This window comes from Sander vitreus, chromosome 2 (assembly GCF_031162955.1).
Source record: "Sander vitreus isolate 19-12246 chromosome 2, sanVit1, whole genome shotgun sequence".
In the NCBI taxonomy this organism is placed as follows: domain Eukaryota; kingdom Metazoa; phylum Chordata; class Actinopteri; order Perciformes; family Percidae; genus Sander; species Sander vitreus.
The window spans coordinates 24,208,793-24,234,689 of NC_135856.1; the positions used below are offsets into that span (position 1 = coordinate 24,208,793).

The window sequence follows — 25,897 nt, forward strand, 5'->3', positions numbered from 1 at the left end:
TGGCCCTATTACTACCAGCACACTGACCAACTTTAAACAGGTGGAGGAGCAACTGAGCTACACCAATAAGTGGCATTTGAACACCCCAATTTGGCACAATACACACTTAATGTCTGGTAACAAACCATTTGCTTGTAAGCAGTGGAGTGACAGAGGCATTTATACTGTAAACCAGCTATTCAAAGACAAAGGTATGTTGAGTTTTGAAGACCTGAGAGCTAGTTTTGAGGACCCCAGGACATCATTCTTCTTGTATCTGCGCTTAAGATCAGCCCTAAAATGTTATGGAGTGCCATGGGGAAACAGTCTTGAGCCGCACCCAGTCATTAAATGGTTTGTTGATTTTCCTGTGAGAGGATTAGCGTCCAAAATATATGCTAAACTGATGCAAGTATTCATAGGAGAACTCCCAATAGCAAGGAAATGGAAGCGAGAGCTGAGCCCTGAGGGAAACGCAATTAATTGGGAGACAGTTTGGGACATTTTCCATTATACCCAGTGCTATAATTATTATCAGTCATATTTCTGTATATCTCTCTCCCCCAACCAGTCGCGTCAGATAGCCTCCCACCAAGAGCCAGGTTCTGTCTGAGGTTTCTGCCTGTTAAAAGGAAGTTCTTCCCTGCCGCTGTCACACCAAATGCATGCTCTTGGGGGAATTGTCGGGTCTCTCTAAATTATAGAGTGTGGTCTAGATTCACTCTATCTGTAAAGTATCCTGAGACAACTTACATGGAAGATGTATAGGGGTGACCTGAAGAAATCTTCCATAAACAGTGGTGTTGACAGTAATAGCACAGCTTTCACTGATCATGCACTGATAAAGGGAGCAATAACAACATATTGATGGTACGCTGTGAAGGTGACTGTGGTGAACCTGTGTTAAATGGCACGTACATGCATTGACATCATCAAAGTTGTAAGCAGGGATAGGGAATCAGATAAAATATGGCAGGCCCCAACTGTGTGATAACCAGATGATCATTTTGATGAGCTTAACAAATTCAAATCATAAACATGGGGCTGTAAATGTCTGCTGCTTTTTTATTGGCAGTTTTAACATTGGTGCTCATGACTTGAAAGATCCTTCACTTTGAGTTCATTTTCATTTATTAAAACAGTTGGAAAGTAAAGAGGTAGACAGAAGAGTGAAAGTTAGCTCACAGGTGCTCCAGTGGCAGCAGACTAATCCGCTTGATTATCTCTGGGAACAGCAGGAACAATATTAGCCCACTACCTAATAATAGACTTGGCACTGAACTCAACAGGTTAAAGCAACAGAAAACAGTTTAATGGCTTACTAATGTTGACTTGACCTTAGATCTTAATGATTTCGAATGTCAGAGGCATGGGCAGGGGGCAAGAGCAGTGGACACATTAAGTGCTAAAATATGACAGAAGTTTCAAGATCTGTCCTTAACTTTTGAGAACCTTCCTCCATGCTGCAATCTGCTCCTGATATAAAAGTGATAAGAGAGTGAATTATATAAATGGAATATGTTCCAGGAAAGGATGGTTATCAGACTTCGAGAAATGTACCATGCCCTATGTTGCAATTTTAGAAATGACACTGTGAAGGTAAAAGACAGCGTTTCCCAAACCTTTTGATTTATGGTCAATTAAAACAAAGCACTGTCTACTCCTAACTCTTCCTTGTCCCAGGTTACAGCCTTTTATGTGGATTTTTACTTCTCTGTTTGTTTAATTTAAATGATTTTTAGAGTGGTAAGTATAGCAATATTTCATGAGACTAGTAAAAGAAATATAGACAATTTCATACACAATTTTTCTATCATTCATATATCAATTTTTCTATCATCTTGTGACCCATCACCTGGCCTTTTGTTGGGAACGTTTGGGGTTGTTGGGGTTTAAAACTGGATTATTTGTTGAAGTTTATTGAGAACTACTGACAACCAGAGTATGATGTTTTTTTGGATACCTTTGATTCTGATAAAAATGTGAAATGGATTCTTTGGACCATTTTTGTGTGTTTGAACCATTTCTTCTACTTAAAAACACTGTATGGAAACAAGATTTGTGGGTAAAAGTTCTCAGAAATGAAGAGTGAAGTCACCTGATATGGTGTTTTGGACTGTAAATAATTTTCATGACATCCTGAAATACACTCTACTCTGTTCAGGCACAAATCTACTGTCCATTTCTTATACATCTGCTTGGCCTGCATTTAGGATGTTAATGAAATAAACAGCTGAGTGTGACAGCTGTTAGTGTCAAATGTGAAACATTTGGAAATTAAATATCTCTGTGCAGCCATCATCGTCCCAAATAGCCTGCAGGTTGGCAGACTTGGCACAGTGGAGACAAAGGAAGAGACATCACTGCCTGGAAAGAACCACCGACTTAGTTTTAACTAAACATGTAACCGTGTGAAACCACTCTGGTATGAGACAGTATTGTTGCCTTGTGTGCAAAGTATGAGTCATGAACTACTGGCATAAGGGACCATAAGGCAAAAGGGATGAGTCATTGCATCAGAAACATAACGGGAATATCACCACCAGAATATGAGTAACCAATTCTTTCTTAAACACATATTCTCAAAAATATAAAATCATACAGTGGTGGATCCGTATCTCGGTGGCATATTGAAATCCTTTGAGGATGTGGTACAGCAATTTCCCTAGGTCTCAATTTTTTTATATTTGCAACTTCGCCATCTGTTGGTGATGATTTTTGGATCCAATTCTTCAGCCCCAAAGGCACCAGAATATTTAGATAAGGTGTTGGAAATGTTAGACTGAGGACGGCCAATTACTTCATGTCCTAGGTCCTGTAATAAGGTCCATGAATTTTGGACCGGGATACATGATAACCTATGTCAGATTGCAGGGACCCAGGTTTCATTCAGCCCAAAATGATTTGTTTTGGGAGTTGGGTCAATCCTTAGCGGGATGGATAAGCACATAAAAAACTGGGTCCAGACTAGTTTAATGATAACTAGACAGATTATTTTAAGGGGATGGAAGAATGAAGGGGTGCCGTCAATCCAGTAGTGGGCTTGTGAGATGGCTAGGGTGGTGGCGTTTGAAAAAATGTTTGCCAGATTGTATGTATATACTATAAAATGGGAAAAGTACCTGAGCATTCTGGAGGGCTCCTAAAAAGCTTTGTGATGGGGAGAGACGTGTATGATGGGCTTATGGTGTTGTCATTTATACATGTTTATTTGGTTTCTATTATTCTATTTTGTTGAATGGTCTGGAATATTGTAGTCATTGTCATCTTTTCTTGATTTTTGTCTGGGTGGGTGGTGATAACGGAAGGGGGGGATTTGTTCATGTTGTGAATTGTAGGTTTTGTATTTGTAAAAAAGTAAATAATAAAAAATTGTTAAATCACAAAACATATATAAACGCATACCACCACCAACATTCTAATGTTGCAACACAATGTCTGATTTTATTCCCCAGCTGTAAAAACTTTATTAGAGTTTTAAGTTCTAGAAATCAAATCTCTCCCTGTCTTTCTATTGTCATCGTCAGCTATAGCATGAGTGTTTAAACTTGAAACAAATTTGCTGTACCTTGTTTAAGGTACAGTATAGGGATGACAATGATCCAACCTTACCCTTGAAGAGGAATACAATAAGTTGTATATGATTGCTAAGATTAAGGACAGTTGTTTGGTCAAGGTCTGCTGCAGTCACTTGTGAGTATGAACTTTGAACTTAGATCGAAGCCGATGCAGTGAGTACTACCAGGAAGGTTTACACAACACAAATCACATACATAGAGGCAAGTTATTTGTATAACATCTTTCAAAATCAAGTTGATTCAAACTGCTTTACATATGACAGAAAGGCATTTAGAAAAGATATAGATAGATATAGGAATAGAAGAGGCTTGAGAATGGAGCCTTGGGGAACTCCATACGTCATTTTTATACGCTCAGATGTTTGATTACTGATCGATACAAGTGTCCTTCAAATAGGATTCAAACCAATTTAGCAATGTGCCAGAAAGTGCTACCCAGTCTTCCAGTCTATCTAGTAATATGTTGTATTGTTGTTTAGCAATAATGATACAAAGACTGAAACCTCTCAACTGTCTGTTAAAGTGGATGTCATTCAAGACCTTGACAAAAGCAGTCTCTGTGTTGTATAGTAGTCAAAATCCTGACTGGAAAACATAAAATAATTCTTTAGGGCCTACAGTAGAATGTGTCAAGCTGATGAGGAACATCCTTTACATTTACTTTACTTAAAAATGGGTCTGTAATTGTTCATTAGTGAGTTGTCTGGAATATTCTTTTTTAAGAGTGGCTTAATAACTGCAGTTTTCAGGGCCTGTGGGGAAAAGCCGGAGAGAAGTCAAGTGTTGACTATTTGCAGAAGATCTGATGCCATGCAGTTAAAAACTTTTTTGAGCCTGTAGGGAGGATATCAAGGCAGCAGGAGGAGGATTATTCTTTTATTCATATTTACCAGCATGGTATTTCTCTCTGGTGCTTTTCTCTTACCAGAGACTACCTTTACCTTTGTGGGGGAAATGGAATCAATGCCATGTATATTATTTAATAAGTATTTACAAGATCAGGAAACCAGAAATAGGAAAGCAAGGTCCAGAAGAAGAGTCTGTGGGGGTCACTGTATAAGGCAGGAGGTCCACTACCAACGGCAGAAAGAAAATGGCTATTGTGGGGACAGGGCAAGTAATTTTCTTTCCTGTCTGTGTTGATGACTGGCAGATTTGCTTGGTGTTGATTTGAATACTGGTGATTTTATATGCAGCATCCATTAACATCACATTAAATTAATCTCTGATCTTCATTTGTTCGAGGGGAGGTGGGAGGACACTGATTAGGAAAACTTTTGGTGACCTTGTTGACCTTATCAGTCTCGTCAGTCCGGGCAGAAGTGAGCTGTTCCCTCATTTTGTCATCTTCGTTATAAGCAAGCTTGGTGTTTCAGAACGTGCTTGGTTGGGGCGGAGGCAGATGACGTGACAGTGACCAGAGGGTGAATTTAATGCCAGCGCTAACCAGCACTTCAAATGTATCAGTAAATCCCAAAAGGGGTGAAGAAGGGGAGAGTGACGGCAGGAGGAATTAGGAGATGCTGGACATTGAAGCTGTGATGTTTTGTCTTTGTGGCACTGAGGCTGTTGTGTGTCCAGGTGTGCAACCTTAGGTCTGGCTGATGGGTGTTGCAGACTGAATCAAAAATGGTCCATCAGTGCTTTTACTCCAGATCTGCTCGAGTGGAGGCCATCTGCCCTGAAAAGATGCCTTCCTCAAAACAGATTGAAGATGTGGTTGATCCCTTTCAGACTGCAGGTTTGGCAGGTAATTTGCCCTGTAGACATTGGCAGTGGTCCACTAATAAAAAAAATGGGGTTTCCAGTTTGGCCAGACAACTAAAAATAACGACTGTACTGGACTGCTCTTTCTCATGCGTGTTTACCAGTTGAGGAATTTTCTCTTTTATGTCACAGACCATAGTATCTAAGAAGCAGTATGTTTCAATGGTCTTACGCGCCGTCTCCTACAACCAGTTACAAGTTTAATCGTCTCTTTAGCTGTTTTTTCCCCTTTTGCTCAAAATGAAACTTCTGTTGGCTAGCACTCTTCATCTCCACTTCTGTCTCATTGAGATTTTTTAATGGTTCAAACCTCTTTTCCAGTTGTAATGTCAGGGTTTACTGGGGTCTGCGTTTATGTCCACCTCTGGCTGTCCGCTGTATCCATACATTTTGCCCTCTGTACATTCTTGCACATATCTTTAGGTTTGGCAGCCAGATTATCTCAGCAGGTAGAATTGCCATTCACAGCACATGACTCCACTGGTTTCATTACAGTGAATCTTGGGAAAGTTATGCCTCATTTCAAAGTCATTTAGAAATAGGTTTCCAATTAAATCTTGTTCAGTTGAATTCTGATGAACTAACTCACCAGCAACCTCACTAGTCTTATCATAGTGAGGTTTTCAAAGAACCATCGGAGACTCCAGGAAGTCAAGTGCTATTACCTTAAATGTTGCGTTATTCCTTCAAGCAATATGTTTAATATTCATTCTTCTTTGACAGACTTTTTGAATTTGTGACAATTTACAAATCAGCAGCTTTTCTTTGTTTTCAGTTTGATGGTGTCTGTAATATTTACTATATATAAAACTGTTAAGTCAGGTCTGTAATGCAATGATAGGTCTGTAATGAAATGATAGGTCTGGTAGTATAATTGTGCTATTTTTGTTACACTGTGTGTGATTTTAAAAAGCCACCAGTGCAAGTCTTTGTTTTACAAAAGCTTAAAGTTTGCTTCATATAATTGCTTCATTGAGGACCTTCTAACTAAGAAAACTGCTACGCAAATAACAGAAAGAACTAAATAACATCTTTCTGTAGTGGTGTCTGTGTTGGGGCTTTCAAGTCAAGTGTTCTTTACAGCATAAAAAGCAAGGAGGAAACAACTCCAAAGCCTCTAAAGCAGAAGCTTATACCAGTTTAATCCTGTGTACCCAGGGGCGTCCATTTAGATAATCCAGTATTACACCACAGTCAGATATTAGCCAGGAACTTTAGAGTCTTTGGTCAACACACACAGAAGAAAGGTATGCTTATTTATGATCCATTTTGACTGGGCTGAGGTTAAGCTCCCATGTGGCAGCGAGTCTTTGTATGTGAAGGAATGCAAGTAGACCTCAGCAGAGAGAGAGAGAAAGTCTGTGTGGCATGTCTGTGCGTATGTGACAAAGTACACAAAGGCCACAGAGTTAGTTATTGATGAACGTGAGCAAGAGAAATGAAAAGGAGGTGGAGACAGAGAGGTAAAGGGAGAGAGTAGTAAACAGAAAGTGTCAACAGACAGTCTTAGTCACTCAGAGATGACAGACTAGCACTGCAACTAATGTTTTCATTAGCAAATCATCTGTAAATAATGTTTTCTGTTAATGAAGTTACCTTTATTGTGTATAAAAGAGCCCGAGACAAAATCTTCAAAGAGCTAATTTTTCCCACCCAACAGTCCAAAACTCAAACATTAAGTTTCCAATTACATAAAACAAAGAAATGCAGCAAATCCTCACGTTTTAGAAACTGAAAAAGGATGACTTGCAAGATGTGAGTGGTTTCATAAAATGCCATCTCCAGTTTACTGAGGAAGTATGCTGAGTAGAGAGATTATGTAATGTATACAAAGAGATTATATATCCCATACCACAGTAATATACTGTGTACATATTGTACATAGCTGACTCTATGATTGACCACATGTTTAGGACTTGGATTAGTGCACTAGTTGGGACCTTTGACCTTCCGCCATGGATAAAGAGGATTTGTGTAATGTTACATTATAACTAAGAGACAAGTTGTTTGAGTCAAAGTTAATAATTTTTTTTCTTCTTATATCCGGGTTTACTGCTGCTAGAAGAACATTTTGCAAAAACTATATTAACTGTATTAAAGACAGAGTACATGTTACCTGCGATTGTGCAACAACAATATTTAATCAGACTATGAAGAAGAAAGTTTTAATGTTTCAGCTTGGATGTCCAATGACTCAAAGTGCATTTAAAGTTTCTTTTTTTTTTTTTTTACTTTTGTCAGCTCTGAGTGCATTATCCCAGTTACTCTGACAATTATCCTGAGAAGCTTTTATTGTGTGTCTATTCCAGGGGCGTTTCTAGGACTTTTGGTTCGGGGCTTAGCCCAGACCCATTTAACTAAACTGAATGCAATACAGGGATTGGCTTGCCCAGCTTGTTCATAGCCAGTGCATGTTTATTTTAGCTGCCCAGTTTGTAGATGTTAGTTAAATAGCACCAACATTTGCCCTAATCATAACTGGCATGGCAACCCAAAAGCCAAGATTTTGTTTCCAAATTTGTGTGGGGACTTATGATGTTGGGGGTCTGGGCCCGGCCTGGTCTCTGAATGAGATGTTTAAGGAAGTGGCTGTTCGCTGCTATACATCGGAGGTGGAAAACATAAACTACAGCAGAAATACACGGAGCTCATCTCTATTTTTACAGCGAGAGTGGACACTAAGCGACTCACAGGTCTGCTTCAGAGCTCCGTGTGTTTCAGTCTGAACCATAGACTGGAAACGTCACGGGAACTTCAAACAAAATCATTAGTATTGCGCTCCTAAACTTTGTGTTAATGGCATCAATGTATTAGACTGATTTGGCTATGATTCCTCCAAAAATTACACCTTTCACAGCTTTCCTCATGTAGAGACAGTAGCTAGGTGATAGCGACAAATACAACATGTTGGTCAGACCCCGCACGTAGCTGCCTGTTCTATTCTCCTAGGAAAAATAAACTGGACAAAGTTACAGTTCTACCATTAGTTCTACAAAAAAAATGTAAGAACTGCAAGTGCCTTGGAAAATACTTGTTTTCTTTATTTGCATGTGCCATTCTGGGGCTTTTTTATTCCATTCTACTTATTTTTGTAAAAAAAAAAAAAGAGAGATAGGGCGAGAGATTCGGGGCTATTCATAAAACATTCGGGGCTGTCGGTCAGGTCTAACGACGCCTCTGGTCTATTCAGTTATTTTTAGGAAAAAGCAATAAAAAGGCTTGATCACACAAACAGCCGCCCTGGAGCCATATCAGGTCTCAGGTCAGCAAAAAACACTGCAGTCAAAATGTGCCATCTCCAAATGACAAATTTAAGAACCAGCCGTTAACACTGACTGGACAAGCTGCTGAGTTTTTAAGGGCTTTAGGTCAACATACACTGAGGGCTAAATGGGAAATGATGACAGTAGGGTCATTGATGATTAACAGCTGATTATCATGTAGGTGTAGTCTGGTTGTACTGGAACCTTATCACTTGCATGTGTAAAAACATGAGGTTTACAGCATGTTGTATAAATGTATTGACATTTCATTCACTTGTAATGGGTTCATTTTTACTTCCATTTTCGCTCTAATGGCAATATATTAAATATATAAAACATTAAATATTGGTTTGATGTAGTCAAATATTATTAAGGCCGCAACTAACAATTATTTTCATTATCGATTCATTACAAATTATTTCTTTAATTAATCATTAAGTCTTTTAATGGCAAAAAACATTGAAAAATGCCCATTGGAAAAACCCAAATATATTTATTTTATAATGACACGACGAAAACCAGCAAATCCGCTCATTTGAGAGCCAGGAACTAGAAAATATTTGCCACTTATTAACTAACAAACACTTTGTTTGAAAAATGATTAAAACAATTAATCAGTTCTCAAAATAGTTGCCAACAAATCCTTTCAGCTCCAGTTATTAGCCTATTCCTCCTACACTGTTCAATGATCTTTTTGGTGATGACACACCAAGGAGATCACCAGCTGTCAAATTATTGGAATATCTATTTTTGCATATTATGTCCATAAGAGGGCAAACGTACACCGAGATACATAACTACTGGTATAGGAATATTTATTTCAACATAAACATAAGCAAACCTTTTCCCTCTAACTGGAGTTTCTATTGTTTCTGATGATAATGCACTTAGGCAGCACACAGACACATCCCCCACTCCTCCAGCCCAAAGCAACATACTCTCATCCTGTTCTGTCATCTTTCTAACGCACAGAGTGGAGGCCTACCTTAAGTAGAAAGGAGATATTGGCCTGTCTTCTTCTTGGGAGCTGAAATATAAAAAACAAAAACAAAATTAATGAGCTTGCAGGGTGTGGCTATGAAGTGCTACGGCAGAAAAACATTAAGCTCCCCCCCACATCATGTCCACTACATGTCAGTGGGGCATAAGGCTGGCTTTTGTCAGCAGAATAATAGCCATGCAATGCAACAGATCAGTGCTTTTGTGGAACTTGTCTCTGGTAATTATTATGAACCAAAAGAGAAATGGGTGCTGCTCTAGAATATAGGCTGGCTGCTGCCACTGGATGCATGCCAGCAACACATGATGAAATTATGCAACGATAAGAGGAACTCAGTGTTTGCACTGAATGTTAAGGTTGCTCAACAATTTAATATCCTGGCACTTACAAGCTGAAAATTTCATAATCACCAAGTCTTGTTTGTCTAAGCAGAGTTGAATAATTTATTATTTCCTTTATAGTCAAAGCAGAAAGAAAATCACTGCAACCAAAACCCTGAACTTTTAGACCTTGTATCACATAAAGAAGTCAAGGTTGTCTTTATATTTTCTTTTATTTAATTCACTGTTAGCCATTTATTTACTGTTAAATTAATTAAAGGTTTGCTACAGTGACACTATGTGACCACTTAACTTTATATTAAATGTATTTTTAAACTTCAAATCAACCAGATTTGTGTTTTGTTTTAAGCATTTTAACCAAATCAGACATGAATCTTCACATTGCATTGTTCAACATGTCACAGAGGGAAAAGCACAGGAGTACAAAAAAAATAGATGAATTCCATTTAGCTACTTCAGTTTTAGTGTTGTAATATTGTGCATGCTGGCTCACTGTCACGGCTTACTGGGACACTTGAATAGAGCAGCAGAGCCATCGTTAATGTTATTAGTAACACCTGCGCTTTCCCAACTCTGACAAGTCAAAATGTCTGATGTAAAAGGGCCCATATTTTCTCTGTAGAAGACAAGACAATGTCACTATTCATCACTTTAAACTCCTATTGGGACTTTATTTGGATGCACAAGTGTGAAAAACGAACACGTCAGGACAACATGAATTCTCAGTAATCTCATTTTAAAAATATGCAACAGAAAGTATTTGGACAAAAGGTCATGTTACATTTTTACAAACCATCGACAGCAGGTACAACATTTTTTTCCTTTTAACTGCTCAACGGAGTATTTACATTATCATTTTTAAATGACAGAATGACAGTGACTGACAAAGTATGCAGAACACTTCGCTCATCAATAGAGCTGAAAACAATTAGGCCCTTTGTCGACTAGTCCATTGACAGAAAAATAATCAGCAGCTATTTGGATATATGATTAATTAGACTATTTTAAGCAAACATATCATTGTTCAACCTTCTCATTGTGATAATTTGCTGCTTTTCTTACAAAACAAGGAATGTGATCACATTGGCCTTTAGAAAATTGTGATGGGCATTTGCTTTTACAGCTTTCAGACATTTTATTTTAAAAAAGAGATGATGAATCCAAAAAATAATCGGCAGATTAATTAATAATAAAATTTGTTGCAGCTGCTACTTAATAATTGCTAAGTGATTTATATCCAATCTTCTAAATAATGACATCATGACTAACAGCAAGATTATCTTTTGTTTTCGTCCCTACTGTAAACAAAAAGTTTCCTGTCCTTTATACTATATACAGTTCAGCAGAAGCCAAAAAGGAGTAGGCACACACTATTGTTGATATCCTATAGAGCAGCAAGAATATTTAGTTTTGCTGGTTTAGTTTTAATGTTTTAAAGAGGGACAGATAGTAGACAACATCAATTGAGATAACTAGGCCTACTGTGTTATTGTAACAGCCTGATCGCAGGTTGTAAACATGTTGAGTCTCAGATGTTATAAGAGTTGTTATTGAGTGGAGTTATTAAGTGAATGTTTGGTTCTCGGTTGTGTTTTGGTATGTGACGTACCATCATGTGGCTAAGGGCGCAGGCGTTTCGAGGGGAGGGAAAACACTTTAGCCATTCGGGCAGCAACTCAGCAAGTTCAAAACAAAGGATTTAGGTTTCATGTCAGACAGGAATCAAAATGGGCCAAAGTTCGTTGAACTTTCTCAAATGACACAATGTTCAGGAAATGTGCTTGTTTTAGAGGCAAGTGTGGTTCACCACAAACACCTGCACATTCTTTAAGAGCCTCAGAGGTGAATGTTTTTTCTTCCCACCCCATGTTCTTAACTGGTGTTACACAGTCTGGCAAGCGTATTAAAATAATATGGGCCGTCACTGACGTTGTTAATTGCAAAAGCGGAAATCCTGCTTACCCACTACCTTACTAAGGGGATAACAAAAAGCTTTGTAGGGGCACTCAGAAAAAGGCCTGATCCCTCTGGGGCAAACAGAAATCTACCAATGACAAGGTGGTCATTCTGGACATTTAAAAATGTAGACAAAGGTAGTCTGGCTTAGTGGATGCTGGTCACTTGCTCCCTCCGCCCTGCCGTACCTTTTCCAAAATTCCTCTTCAACAGGCAACAACAACACTTGCTGAAGTCTAATTAAAGTTCTTCTCTCAAATGTGAACAACATTTTTGGAGGTGCCATTTACTTGTCTATTGCCAATTACAGTTGTGATTAGTTGTACGTTAATCAATTTTTACTAGGGCTGTCAGCATTAACGCGTTAATCGCGATGCGATTAAAGGCCGTGCATAACGCGTTAATTTTTTTTAAATCGTATTAATCACATGCCGCCATTTATTAATTTATTTTCACTTCACTCGGCTTTGTGTCGTGCCTAACAGGCTACTACTTTGCCGTACTTCCTCGTAACACATCCTGCTGCTGCAGAAATAGCAACGCCGATTTCGGCGCCTCATTCTGGTGCCACTGATATGCCTGCACTTCTCTCTGATGCTCTGAAACAGACGTTACAGGCAACAGAAACACCGCTGCACGTGACGCTAGTTAACACTATACTCGACAACAGCTAACGTTAGCCTACCGCTAGCTAGTAGCTGGATTAAACACAGTTACAATGCTGACAGCTAACGCTAAACGGTTAAAGTTTGTCTGTATATCACATAGACAGTATATAAGAATGGACCAACAGATCTCGTTGCTCTGGACGGAGACCAGTGAAGGATATTAGAAGCACTTTTCCAGTGAGCAATGAGTGTTACTGCGCAGCCTCCAAGAGAGCGTAGGTATATGTAAGGAGATAACATGGAAACAGGCTAATTATTGCTAACTAAAATGCTAGTTAACATTAGTAATTAAACGTAAACAGCTAATGTAAGTCGAAACTGCCTGCGAGCTTCTCCTGTACTATATGGTAATTCCTCTACTATGCGACAGTAAGTCGCGTGGTTATGACACAATCGTTAGCCTATTTTTACAAATACGTCTACAACAGAGCCATAACGTGAGGTACAAGGTAATGGAGCCTTTTATACATTGTCGTGTTTCTTTAGAAATAAACAATGGACAAATAAAGTCTTTAAACGCTTCAAATGTAAAGTTATTCGCTGCCAAAGTGACGTCAAAATGAATGGCAGTCAATGGAATGCTTTGTATGGATCGCTTTGTAGCATCAAAATGGCGCCATAGGAGGTTCGAGCTCTGAAGCGAAGGGTACCCCCTTGGTATTTCACTGTAGAGGATTCCGACACCGGGATGTAACAATCTGCAGCTGCTGTTGTCGGAAAAACACAGCACCGTCTGCAGTTCAATGAAACTAGTAATTTGCAGCCTTGTGGTGCATTCAAAGTTGTTGTTAAATGCCCTTTTCCCATCTGGTGGTTGTTTTTGTCATTCAACAGCTATTTACTAGTGAAATAAGTTATTGTTATAGTGATTACATTATTATTAAACATTTAATTTTGACGATAAGGCCTTAGCAATAAACAAGCCATTCTTTAATGTCGCCAACTGTTTAGTACCCTTCTTTTTTTTTTTACTTTCTTAAAAAGTATCGGTTCAGGCACCGTTAAGGCACAGGTATCGTTTTAAAAGTACCGCTTTAGCACCGGTATCCAAACCAAACAATACCCAACCCTAATATTGACTTTAGATTCAAATGTGTGACTAGATTAAATATATAATAAACAAATACAAGTCTTAAAATCAAGTTCATAGTCAAGTGATTTTCTTTGCATTCATTTGATTCCCAATCAAGATACACTGGTAAGAATTGCTTCCCATTGTTAATATGTACTTAAAAACTGTTCTGAAATGCAAAATAATAGAATTTTAATCATGTGATAAAACATGCGATTAATCGCGATTAACTATAGACATTCAACGATTAATCGCGTTTAAGAAAATGTAATCGTTTGACAGCCCTAATTTTTACACAATTTTTACACTTTGCTCAAAAATAGTTTAGGTGAAGCTATTCTTTGAGTTGGTGCTACAAACACATTCTTAGAATACCTCAGAACACAAACTATGTAGTGGTCAAGACCTAAAGTATTTGTTGACTACGCCTGGCTAAGCTGTGCTTGGTGTATGCTCATTCTATCAGAGATTTAAAAAATTATGATAATAAATAAATTTAAACTTAGCAGTGTGTTTCATACCAAAAATACCTGGGCCACGTTCAGCCCCGACAAAAACGTAGCAACAGGTTTGTTTTAAACTGTGTTAAGCGCTCGCAAGCGTTCTGCCTTTTTAAAACGAGTATACAAACACGTCTCTGCTGATTGGGTATCACCTGTGACAAAGCCAATAAACGAGAGACACACCCAGCAAACGAGAGAAAACATAACTCAAAGTCTTTGCACACCATTTCACACCGTTCTGAGGAAACATGTCGTTCAACCAGAAAACCGTAGCATCTGCTTTAAGGTCGATTGTGCCCCTGATATCAACTCACCTACCGTAGTTTTGCATGAAAACGGTAGCATCACCACGACCTTAGCAGTGGCTAAAATAATTCCACATACTTAATACAATTCAGATTGTATCGAACGGTCGTCTTCATGTCAAATAATGTATTTAATTTTATGTATTATATCATCATTTTATTTTCAATAATCGTTTGTCAGAACATTTTGAAAAGAACCCATCTACGAACCAGTGATATTTTGGCATTCATGCTTAAAAAAAATTGTTAAACAATTATCCAAATGCTTTCCGATTCATTTTTTTTGAAGGTCAACTAATCGAGGAAAAAAGTCTTTTCAGCACTAGCTAAAATACATAGCCTAGATGATTTTGACGACCGACTTTGTAGCACCTAGCAGTTATCCTTTCCCCTGACTTTCAGAACAGGTATCTGACTTAATGTCAGCTCTGTCAATGAACTTGAACTTCAAACTTAGTATCTAGAACATCGTCTTTGAAACAGTTTGCCACGCATCAAAAAAGGCTTCAGCTCTCCCGACTGGTAGAGAGTGTCAGGCATGAGAAAACAGAAGAAGACCTGCCAGTTTCTTAAAGAATAAAACAGCAAATCTGGTCGGCTTCGACTTAGTATGTCTAGATATCCTGTGACCTGGTTGACTGACACTACTCATAGACATAAATTGTTAGTACAATTAGGGGTAGGGCGGCCAGATTTGACGTAAATAGCTATATGCAATAACGTTGTTGAATATCGCAATATGATTAAAAAAAACTATATGTTGTGCAGCCCTAATTAGGGGTCAATGTCCTGTCAGAGATTTGGAAAAGGTACTTACATCAAAAGTGCAGGAAAACCAGTTTGATCCAGCCAGCAGGTTCCTGTTTTAAATATGTGCTGTCAGGCTTTTAGGCTGATGGATGAGATTTCCTGACAGGCGGCCAACAATGCCGTTATACCCACAGGGAACCAGCACTCACACCACACTGCAATGTTCTTCACCCCCACCTATTTCCAATGGGCTTCTAAGAAACCCTATGGTTACATCACAAGATTTAGTGAACCATGGCAACTCAACACAAAAGCTAGTATGGATCCCCTACGTGCACCAACGCAATGCTGAGAACAGAATAAGTTCACATGACGCTGCTATGTGACCTGTGTGGTGAACAAGACTGGTGTCATATTTCAGGTACAGGTGAGAGCACTGGGGCATACAGAATTATTGGATTTGATAAAGAGAAGGCAACGTTTTTACATGTTTAGCATGGACTCATGCTCTGATATAGTACAGTGGTCAAAATGTGGATACATGAGAAGATCTAAAAGTGTGGCTAATAATAGGAATGTCTGAGAATGATGATTTGATTTCCAGCGGGTGCTGAATCAGACCTAAGCACGGACCAACTCAGGACGGAGTAGCTCCTGGAAAGAAGGATACAGCGTGTCAAATCTAATACATGTGTCATCAGATGTGGCCCAGGTGGCAGAGCTGCAATATGTATATGCTGCACTATGCTCACACAGCTTTGCCTGCCACATACCTGTGGGAATTGAGAGCAAGCTGACAAGTAGGCATGAAAGTAGAGTGCGGATCGGGTCGCATTTTTCTGTCCGAGCCCGGCCCGCGTCCAACAGGCATTAAGATATTTATGTCCGACCCGGACCCAAGCCTGACACAGTTAAAATCAAAAAATGTTCTCATACTAATGACACATGTACGTTTGTTTGTGCGGAAAGCCCGCTTTTATTAAGCAACTGTAGGAAGGCATTTGGAAATGTCAACAGATGAGCGCATCAGCACACACGGGGCAACAAGCACACGTTAATAAGCTATTTAATTTAAAATGTTCAATGCCTTATCGCGCTGATGTGACCGAGCCCGACCCGAACCCGAAAATCATTTCTTTTTTTTAAAGATCAATTTTTGATTGTTTTTTTTTTATATTTTTGAAGATATAGAACAGACAAACACAACTGAACAAGAACAACAACCCTCTCCTACCCCCCACCCTCTGCGTCTTGAGGAAAGAAAAACAAACAAATAAACAAAAAACAAAAGCTGAGCTCCCGAACATCATTTCTAAATATCTGTCCGAACCCGGCCCAGCCCGTCGGGTCCCGACAGGCTCGGTTCGGGTAACCATCCTCTACATGAAAGCAGCTACAGAAACAGCTACAGGTGGTCCACATATGAAAAATTATTATATATTTGCTATGGCTACTTAAAATTGAAACTTCTTGAAAGCTCTAGTGTCTTTAATTCGGCAAACACTACTAGTGAGTATCAAAAGTCTTCTTGCATTACAGATGGTCAAATTCTTTTTGCAAACTGCAGGTGTCTATTAGTAAATACTAAAGAGTTCAGAGCGCTGACGCACTTTACTGGGGACCCTTGCCACACTGTCTGTACATCAGTCACCCAATGCGACCTGACAAGAAGGATTTTAGGGTGTGGGGAAAATCCACCATGAGATTTACTGGTATCCTGAAATGGTGAGGAAAGCTGTTGCCACCTTGAAAGTATTCTATTTGCTACTTCATGTAGACAGGAACATCTGTTCCATTAAGAGGCGATGTTTGGCCTTGTTGATTTAACAGATTTTAGGTTAATTATCTTGGGCTAGCAAGAAAAACCTATTGAGGTTGACATGATATTTGATTTTTGGTAGTTATTGTAAACCTGTTAACCTGTTTAATACTACTTGAATTTATCTGGCAGTAATAAAAGTGATTATTACTGCCAGTGAAACTGAAAAAGTACATATTCTAATTAGGGCTGTCAAACGATTACATTTTCTTAATCGCATGTTTTATCACATGATTAAAATTCTATTATTTTGCATTTCAGAACTGTTAGTACATATTAACAATGGAAAGAAATTCTTACCAGTGTATCTTGGTTGGGAATCAAATGAATGCAAAGAAAATGACTTTATGAACTTGATTTTAAGATTTGTAATTGTTTATTATATATTTAATCTAGTCACACATTTGAATCTAGAGTCGGAATCCTCTACAGTGAAATACAGACAAACTTTATATCGTTTAGCGTTAGCTGTCAGCATTTAACCATGTTTAATCCAGCTGCTAGCCAGCGGTAGGCTAACGTTAGCTGCTGTCGAGTAGCACGTGCAGCGGTGTTTGTGTTGCCTGTAACGTCTGTTTCAGAGCATCAGAGAGAAGTGCAGGCAAATCAGTGGCACCAGAATGAGGCGCCGAAATCGGCGTTGCTATCCTGCAGCAGCAGGATGTGTTACGTGAAGTGAAAATAAATTAATAAATGGCGACATGCGATTAATACGATTAAAAAAAATGAACGCTTTATGCTCGGCCCTTAATCGCATCGCGATTAACGCGTTAATGCTGATAGCCCTAATTCTAAGATAAAAATTTGTGCTGTCAAACTTAATCGCATTAATGTCATAGTTAACTCGCAATTAATCGCACATTTTTATCTATTCCAAATGTCCCTAGATTTCTTTTTGTCCCATTATTTTTTCTCATTTTAATGCTCTTATCAACATGGAAAAGTGGATCAGCTTGCTTTGTGCTTTTGTCACCTGGCTTTGACGAGGGGGCGGAGAATTTGCATCAGCTGTGTGCTTGGCCATCAAGTGGTATTTCAGACTGGACGTGCTGCGATGATAGCTCAGTTCACAACGACAAAACACACAGATCACTTTGGTTTTGTCAATGGAACCATTTGGCAACTTTTTAAAAGTAAACTTTCCATTCAGAATCTTATTGGCATCATTTCGGCGTCTCGCGCTCGCCATCCACTCAAAACGTAATGTTAGTAGAGATGCACCGATTGACCGGCCGGTGACCGGAATTGGCCGATTTTCACGTCCTCGGCCATGACCGGCGACCTGCCGGTCAGACTGACATATGCTGATTTTATGCCGGTCAAATGCACTCGGGCGCCGCATGATTTACATCGCGTAACAGCAACATCACACGTGCACATGCAGGGTTTCCGCTGTATGCATGTAGCAGTGGCGCACTGCCGCTCAATCAGCTGTTTATGAAATGTCATAAAGTCGTAATTATACACGGCTCGAACAGTCAGCCGCTCTCTCACCCCTCTGAGGCTGAAAAACTGGAACATGAAAACCGCACTCACGCGGGTCCCGTGAAATATGACAACTACAGTTACAGAAAATAGCGCACTGACTTTGATGAGTGTATCAGACCCCAGATGAGACAAGAAGCTAACGTTAGCAAACGCTGTGTGGTCCCTCTGCCTCTGACGCCCCGCTGGCCGCTGTAGGAGACAAAAAAAAGAGGCGCTGTATTCCTCCGACACGCTGTATTAACGTTACTGTTTAAAACGCTTTCCAGGTTAGTGGGTGTGCATACCGCTTAAAACCAACAGTAATCTTTAAAGAGTTTAGTTTTGTTGTTAAACTGTGTGTAAAATGAGCGGTGACGTTAAATCATCTGTTTCAGGTAACGGCACTCTAGGGTAGCCTACCGTCTATTTGCTGGATTGTTCCAAGGTAACCATCGGTAGCTAACGTTAGCAGATAAGCCTGTTGACAGCAACGGCAGTGTTCACATTTATGCACAATGACACATAAAGCAAACTTGCTAAAAAAGGAACTACACGCTGTTTTCAGGTAACATTACTACTGACGTTCAAACAGGCCTGTGTGTGTGTTTTGAGAAATATATTTATACTGCATTAAGGCTATATTTATTTTATTTTTATATTATTTTATTGCCATTACCTGTTTTCCCTGTTTTCATACATACAGAAGTTTAGTTTGCTAAATATATCACATTTGGTTAGTTGGATATTGGATGTGAAAAGAAGGAAATGGTTCTTTCATAACATTGCACTTTAGATGTGTGTTAATTTCCCACACCAGGAGTCATTTATATAGTTGTATTTTATAGCGATCAATTATCTATTTAAAAAATGTTCTATGCAAAATGTAACATTTTCTATTAAAGAAAAGATAGAAAATAAATATTTGTGTGTGCTGTAAGGTGGTTAGAAAAAATGAAATCGGAATTGGCTGAAATCGGTATCGGCTGGTCAAACTCAAAGAAAATCGGAATCGGCCTAGAAAGTTGTAATCGGTGCATCTCTAAATGTTAGCCTACTACTCTTTGGCCAGCTCGCAAGCCCAAACAAGTGTGTGCGGCGTTCTAACGTTACTAGTTGTTGCAACAGTATGTGAAAAAAACTACAAAGTTTGCTAGGCCAAAAAGAACGTTAATCTTGCGATAAAAAAATTGACGCCGTTAAAATGGGTTTGCGTTAACGCCGTTAATAACGCGTTTAACTGACAGCATTAATAAAAATACAAATTATATTTTAATATTTAGAATTATTATATTTGAGATTTCACTAACTATTTGTAATTCAGTATACAGGTATGTTTGAGAGCCCACCACTGTGCATTTCATACCAAACTTTTATGTAATGTGTTAATGGATCTGGTGCTGACACGGTTTCAAACTCTGATTAATGTCATACTAAAGGTCAGCGGTGTAGCAGCCAAGTCATCGTAGAGGCCAAAACAGCGTCATCATTTCTCATCTTAGTGCTTCAACATCACACTCTCGCTTTGCTCCACATTATATTTTGTAGTTTTTCCACTGAGACAAGCGCTATCGTCAGTAAAGTGGTGACACCCAATGTCACTAATGTCAATATTTATTATTGAGGGAGCAAAATCACTCAAATGAAAACATACACCGTGGATAAACTGGATTTGGAGTGTGAGAGAAGATGTTTTAAACAGTCTAGTAGTGACATTTTCAGCCAAACAGTGCAGGTGTGATCCCAGCCAAGGGTAGTGCTAGTCTAAACCTCCGGCAAAGCAGCAAGAGCCCCAACAACAGACACAGCTGTGGCCTTGCTATAGGACTGAGGACACTCGACACCAAGTGGTTCCAGTTTCAGCTACTTATAATAGGCTTGTTTGCATGCCAAAGGCACATTGCCTCGTGGCTTAGGCTTTAGATCCCTGATCGCTGTCAACCCTTACCCTCGACTGATAGTCCTATGCAAACAGTAGTCATAACCTATTGCACATAACCACTGCTAGAATCCCCCACATTGGAACTGGACATCCCAAAACGAAAGTAGAAATTATTTAATAGTTTAAAGTTATGTATGTAGCAGTAAGTTTTATTTTACAGCGGTCATAAAGGATCATGCTTACAGATAAATATGTGATCCAAATAAAATCATATTTTAGTGCAGATAGACAGGAAAGGGAGGAGAGAGAAGGGATGACGACAGCAAAGGGACACGGGTCGGATTTGAACCCGGGCCGCCAAGGACCCCAATCCTAAAAAAAACTTTAACTTGAAAAAAAACTGCAGGAGTACCTGACTATATTCCACAGAGTAAGTAAATTCTATTTTTGGCACATAAGTGATACTGTATGTGTATAAAGTGCACATAAAGAATCTATAAATATGATGTATTAATCTCTGACTATACTTTACACAGTATTTTATTTCATTTGTCGCCATATATTTATGAACACCTACCATTATTACAGCTCTGAGCTCTATTTGTAAGGATTCATAAAATAATTTCAATACAATTATTATTATCCCAATTCTGAAATTTGCAAGACATATCAGTTTGAAGACAGAGGTGCATGCTCTTTGACCGGACACACTGACCTGCTGACTGCCTCCATGCTCCCAGAGGGGCTGACATGAAGGTGGCCGAGTGGCGAGGAAGTGTCTGGGGTGTCTTGGCAAGCAGTCTCCATTGGCTCTGGACAGGGGCTTCTCAGCTCTGAGGTCAGGGGCAAAATTATTGGTATGGAGAGGGACCTTGCATGGGGCAAGCCAGCAGAGCGGCTGGGCTGAGGGGGGTGAGTCATGCCGTCACTCGCTCCTTTCCTCACCTATTTTACACAGAGAAAGATAGAGAGAGATGCCAACAACAAGTGAGACAGCATGAGAGGTAAATGATACTCACCTGCGAACATTTCTGCACAATCAAGCACATACACAACCACATTTACAGAGAAACAGTGGAGCTTTCAACCGTTGCTCAGGTTACTACAAAACATGCATTCAAGGATCTACTGAGGTAAAGCAAAGAGCAATAAAAAACCCACACGAGAGGCAAAAAGGGAAAAAAAGAGGTTAGCTTGTAAAACTGTAAAGTTAGACTGATGTTTGTCTTACCGTGCTGACCCTGATTGGGTATAAACAGCATGAACTGCCGACTGTAGTGTAGGAGAAGAATCTTAACCTAATTACAGCTACATTGTGAGTACCCTTCTGCATTTCTAACCAAGGAAGCCTGAGATAAGTGTTCAATAATTAGTCTCCCAGAGCTTTCTCTTAGTATATATGGAGAGGACTCTTATGCCTGCTAATGAACACTGAGGCCAAATAGCAGGCTGGCTGTGGTAAACAGAGTATGAAATGGGTCTGACGGCATTGGCCTAAGTATTGATAATGGTTAAAAACACCCACTGCTAAAAGAGGCTTGGCTCTAGATAAACATCTGTCGGTCTGAATAAAAAGGCCTACTTTTTTTGTTGTTGCTTTAAGCCAATTATCAGCAGAACATTTCCATTTGGGGTTTGTACTAATTGGTTTGTAATGGGTTGTTCTAAAATCTATGGATGCTGCATCCATTTAGTCATTGGTGCACTTAATGGACGAATCTTTGGGAACATGATTAGCTGCACAAGCTTCTTTAGCTAGACCTGGTATGGATTTTGTCCCTCGGGGCTTTGTTATTGATTAAGCTAAATTTGTTATTCACAGAAAACCAAAGAGAAACGAAAAACTGCTGCTGCCGTCTGGCAAACAACACAGAAGTATCCGCTGTCGTACCACCAGACTACGGAGCTGCTTCCTTCCTCAGGGTGTAAGACTCCTCAGCTCATCCTCTGTACTTCACCATAAAAAAAGTTTCTTTCTTTTCTTGTGTAGCATAAATGGACTACAACTTGCAAATTCGTTGTTCATCCCTGTGTTGTAGAATGACAATAAATTAACCTTAAATGAAGGGAGGAAAATGAAGGGGGAGCCGTCATGGAGACACCATGGTTAAGTCCCCATCCTAAAATGTTGTGATAATAAAGATGGTGCTGTCATCTTGGTTGGTCTATGTTGTTGAATTTTTCTTTTTAGGTCTATGATGGTAGTTATGGTGAGTTAGAAAGTAGATCATTTGAGAACCACTGTATAGGGTATAATATTTCTCACTAGACACACTTAAAATGACAAATGACACAGTGACATAGTATATATACTGACTATATATACTGAACAGTGAATGATTTCAGACACAGTCATGGAAACTCCAAAAAGAGCTAAGAATCAAACTGCAGGTCAGTTTCAATAGTGTTAACCACTGAACTGTCACGCTGCCTCCATTGCTGGCTCTCAGTTTCTGCCTATGCATAAAAAAGAGCTTAAACAGAGCCACAACAAGTGGGAGCTAAATAGGCCAGATGGCAAAGAAGCCTGACAGACCAAAATGAGGATATGACCTGGTTTCTAAATCATGGATTAACTACTACTTTGAAGGTTTGTAACTAAAATCGCTGAAAGATTGCAAACATTTTACTTTCTCTTTAATAATCTGCTACAATGAAAAGGCCGTTGTAGTTTAGCTGGCCTTAAAACAACATGTACCACTGTTAACAGACCTCTATTCACTGAATAAAGCTCATTTCTTAGACATTTACTTTTTCAAAAATGTCTTTGCAATCTGATCCATACCTGTTCTTTCTTGCACAACCACAACTACTTTCACTAGACTTTTCAAAATAGGGGTTGTTTGTATAAGCAGTTTTGCTCAAAGAGAGAAAAGCTCACATTTTGAGAAAGTTCTAAAAATGCTTTTGTGATCCTACTATAGCAACGGAAGGCTTTTTTGCAATGCTGTATTTATTCAACACAAGGACTTAATAATACTCTGCCAGTAATGACTGTGCCCCTTTTGGAGTATAAATCTTGTGTATTGACATAAACATATCTATGTGTTCAACAAAGCACAATTCCCATCATAAATCACTGCTTAGGGCTATCAAATTAAAGTGTGTGTGTGTGTGTGTGTGTGTGTGTGTGTGTGTGTGTGTGTGATATATATATATATATATATATATATATATATATGTGTGTGTGTGTGTGTGTGTGTGTGTGTGTGTGTGTGTGTGTGTGTGTGTGGTTTTCTTTGGGTGTGTTTGTTAGCCTGAGGCTAATACATACTGTATAACTTATAAACTTATTTCACCTTAGCTTCGCAGTGCCACAGTACCAACCATATAGTGTAGCTCTGGTAGTCATATGTGAGTGGTGATCAGTCCAAAACGTAGATTTTTAACTATATCTTTTGTGGTAGCAAGCATCAAGGCCAAATCTTTGTTAAGTCTGGCCTTTAGAGTGAAAACCGTTTAATAGAATGGGTCTACAGGAGTGTTTGCGAAATGCAGCTGTAAAAGTTAATATTTATAGTGAAGTTGAATCACTAGATTAATCATTAAGGAGCTCAAGCTTTTTTCAGTAAATGCTATTTTCATTCATACAGGAAGTGAGGAGTCTTTTGGTGCCAGCTTTAGCTATATGAATGGATGAAGCTCTCCATTTCCTTCTCTTTGACGCACCTATGGCCCATAATACTTTAAAGTTAATGTGTTTAGTGTTTTAATAGCTCCTAAACAACAGACTCTTAATACTGTGATATAACTGCTGATTGCAACTGTTCTGCCACCAGCAGTTGGTTTTAGTTGAACATTATGTTGCTAGCAGCATCTTTAATTTTCCTCCCCAAATGTCCTTGTTGGGGGATTATCTGTAGGTACTCCTTTTATTACCGATGCTTTGTGATGGTTGACTTGTGATTTAGTAGAATTTAGTTTCGCTATGAATATATTGTTGTTGTTTCGTCATCGCGATATCAATTGGTGCAATAACACATCGGGAAAGGCTGCAACATATCACAAAAAACACACTTTTTGTGTTAGTTGAATGAAAATATCAGTAGAAAACTGCACTTTAAAATGTCACTTTTTAAGTGATGCCTTTTATTCAATTCAATGTTCAATTTGTTCAATAAAAGAAAGTTTAAAGATTTACCTTCATTTGTTTTAAAATACAGCAAGCAGTTTGTTGTATTTTAGCAGGATACTCAAAGTAGCAGAACTGAGAACACTTTAATATCTGTTTATTTATCGCAATATATATATATATATGTATATATATATATATATATATATGTACAGTGTATATATATATATATACACACACAGCATATATATATACACAGTATATATATATATATATATACACACACACAGTATATATATTAGGGTATCAATCGATTAAAAATTTTAATCTAATTACATACTCTGTGATTAATTAATCGCATACATAATTAACGGTGTCTGAACCGATACTTTTTAAGAAAGTAAAAGGGTACTAAACAACAGTTGGTGACATTAAAGAATGGCTTGTTTATTGCTAAGGCCATATGGTCAAAATTAAACGATTTAATAATAATGTATAACAATAACAATAACTTATTTCACTAGTAAATTGCTGTTGAACGATAAAAACAACCACCAGATGGGAAAAGGACATTTACAATAATTTCAAATGCACCACGAGGCTGTAGTTTACCAGTTTCATGGAACGCACCGTCTGTGTTGTTTCTCCGACGGCAGCTGCAGATTGTTACATCCCGGTGTTGAATCCTCTACAGTAAAACACAGTCACACTTTACACCGTTTAGCGTTAGCTGTCAGCATTTTAACCGTGTTTAATCCAGCTACTAGCTAGTACTACCTACTCCTAGCGGTAGGCTAACGTTAGCTGCTGTTGAGTATAGTGTTAACTAGCGTCACGTGCAGCGGTGTTTGTGTTGCCTGTATCTTCTGTTTCAGAGCACCAGAGAGAAGCGCAGACATATCAGTGGCACCAGATCTCGGTAGCCAGGGTTGGCAGGAAGAAGATTTTTACAAGTAAATGTTCCAATTAATGATCCAGGCAGCGCATTCTCGTCTCCCTCCTTCATTTTACAGTTGAATGGTGGCTAAAACGGCTCCGGGTCAATATGGAATGGATTAATCTGCGTTCTAGTTACTAGTTAAGTAACTAATGAATTGATTTAATGTTGGATATTTATTCTTTTTACATTTATTCTTGTGGACACTATGTGTATGTTCACTAGAATAAGTACTGTGTTGCACTTACTATGATGACTAAATGTGGATCTTTCAGTGGTGATGCTTCTTCCAGGCATAAAGCGCAATGCAAGTCATTTGACAGATGTATACACTTTTGTGAATCCAGTTTCCTTGTTACTGTACTTAAACATTTTTACAATTCCTTTGGTCTAAATCTTGTTTATTGAATATAATACCTTTCTGATTCGTAATTAGGGTTCAAAATTAACTTTTTCTTCCACCATGGCTAGTGAAAGTTCACATTTTACCAGACGCTCAATAGATTACCTTTGTTTTTTTGGCTGGTGATTGAAGCAAATC

At 38.7% G+C, this 25,897-nt stretch overlaps 1 protein-coding gene across 3 annotated transcripts in view; it reads right to left on the bottom strand.

The window, feature by feature from the left end:
• The window catches only part of fam13a (family with sequence similarity 13 member A), an 80,438-nt gene that overhangs the window by 36,507 nt on the left and 18,034 nt on the right, over positions 1-25,897 (bottom strand). For all 3 annotated transcript variants that reach the window (XM_078262258.1, XM_078262249.1, XM_078262267.1), the window contains exons 8-9: positions 21,063-21,292; positions 9,573-9,614 (exon numbers count right to left, since the gene is read on the bottom strand). In XM_078262258.1, the coding sequence (XP_078118384.1) occupies positions 9,573-9,614; positions 21,063-21,292 (272 nt within the window). The remainder of the gene's footprint in view (positions 1-9,572; positions 9,615-21,062; positions 21,293-25,897) is intronic.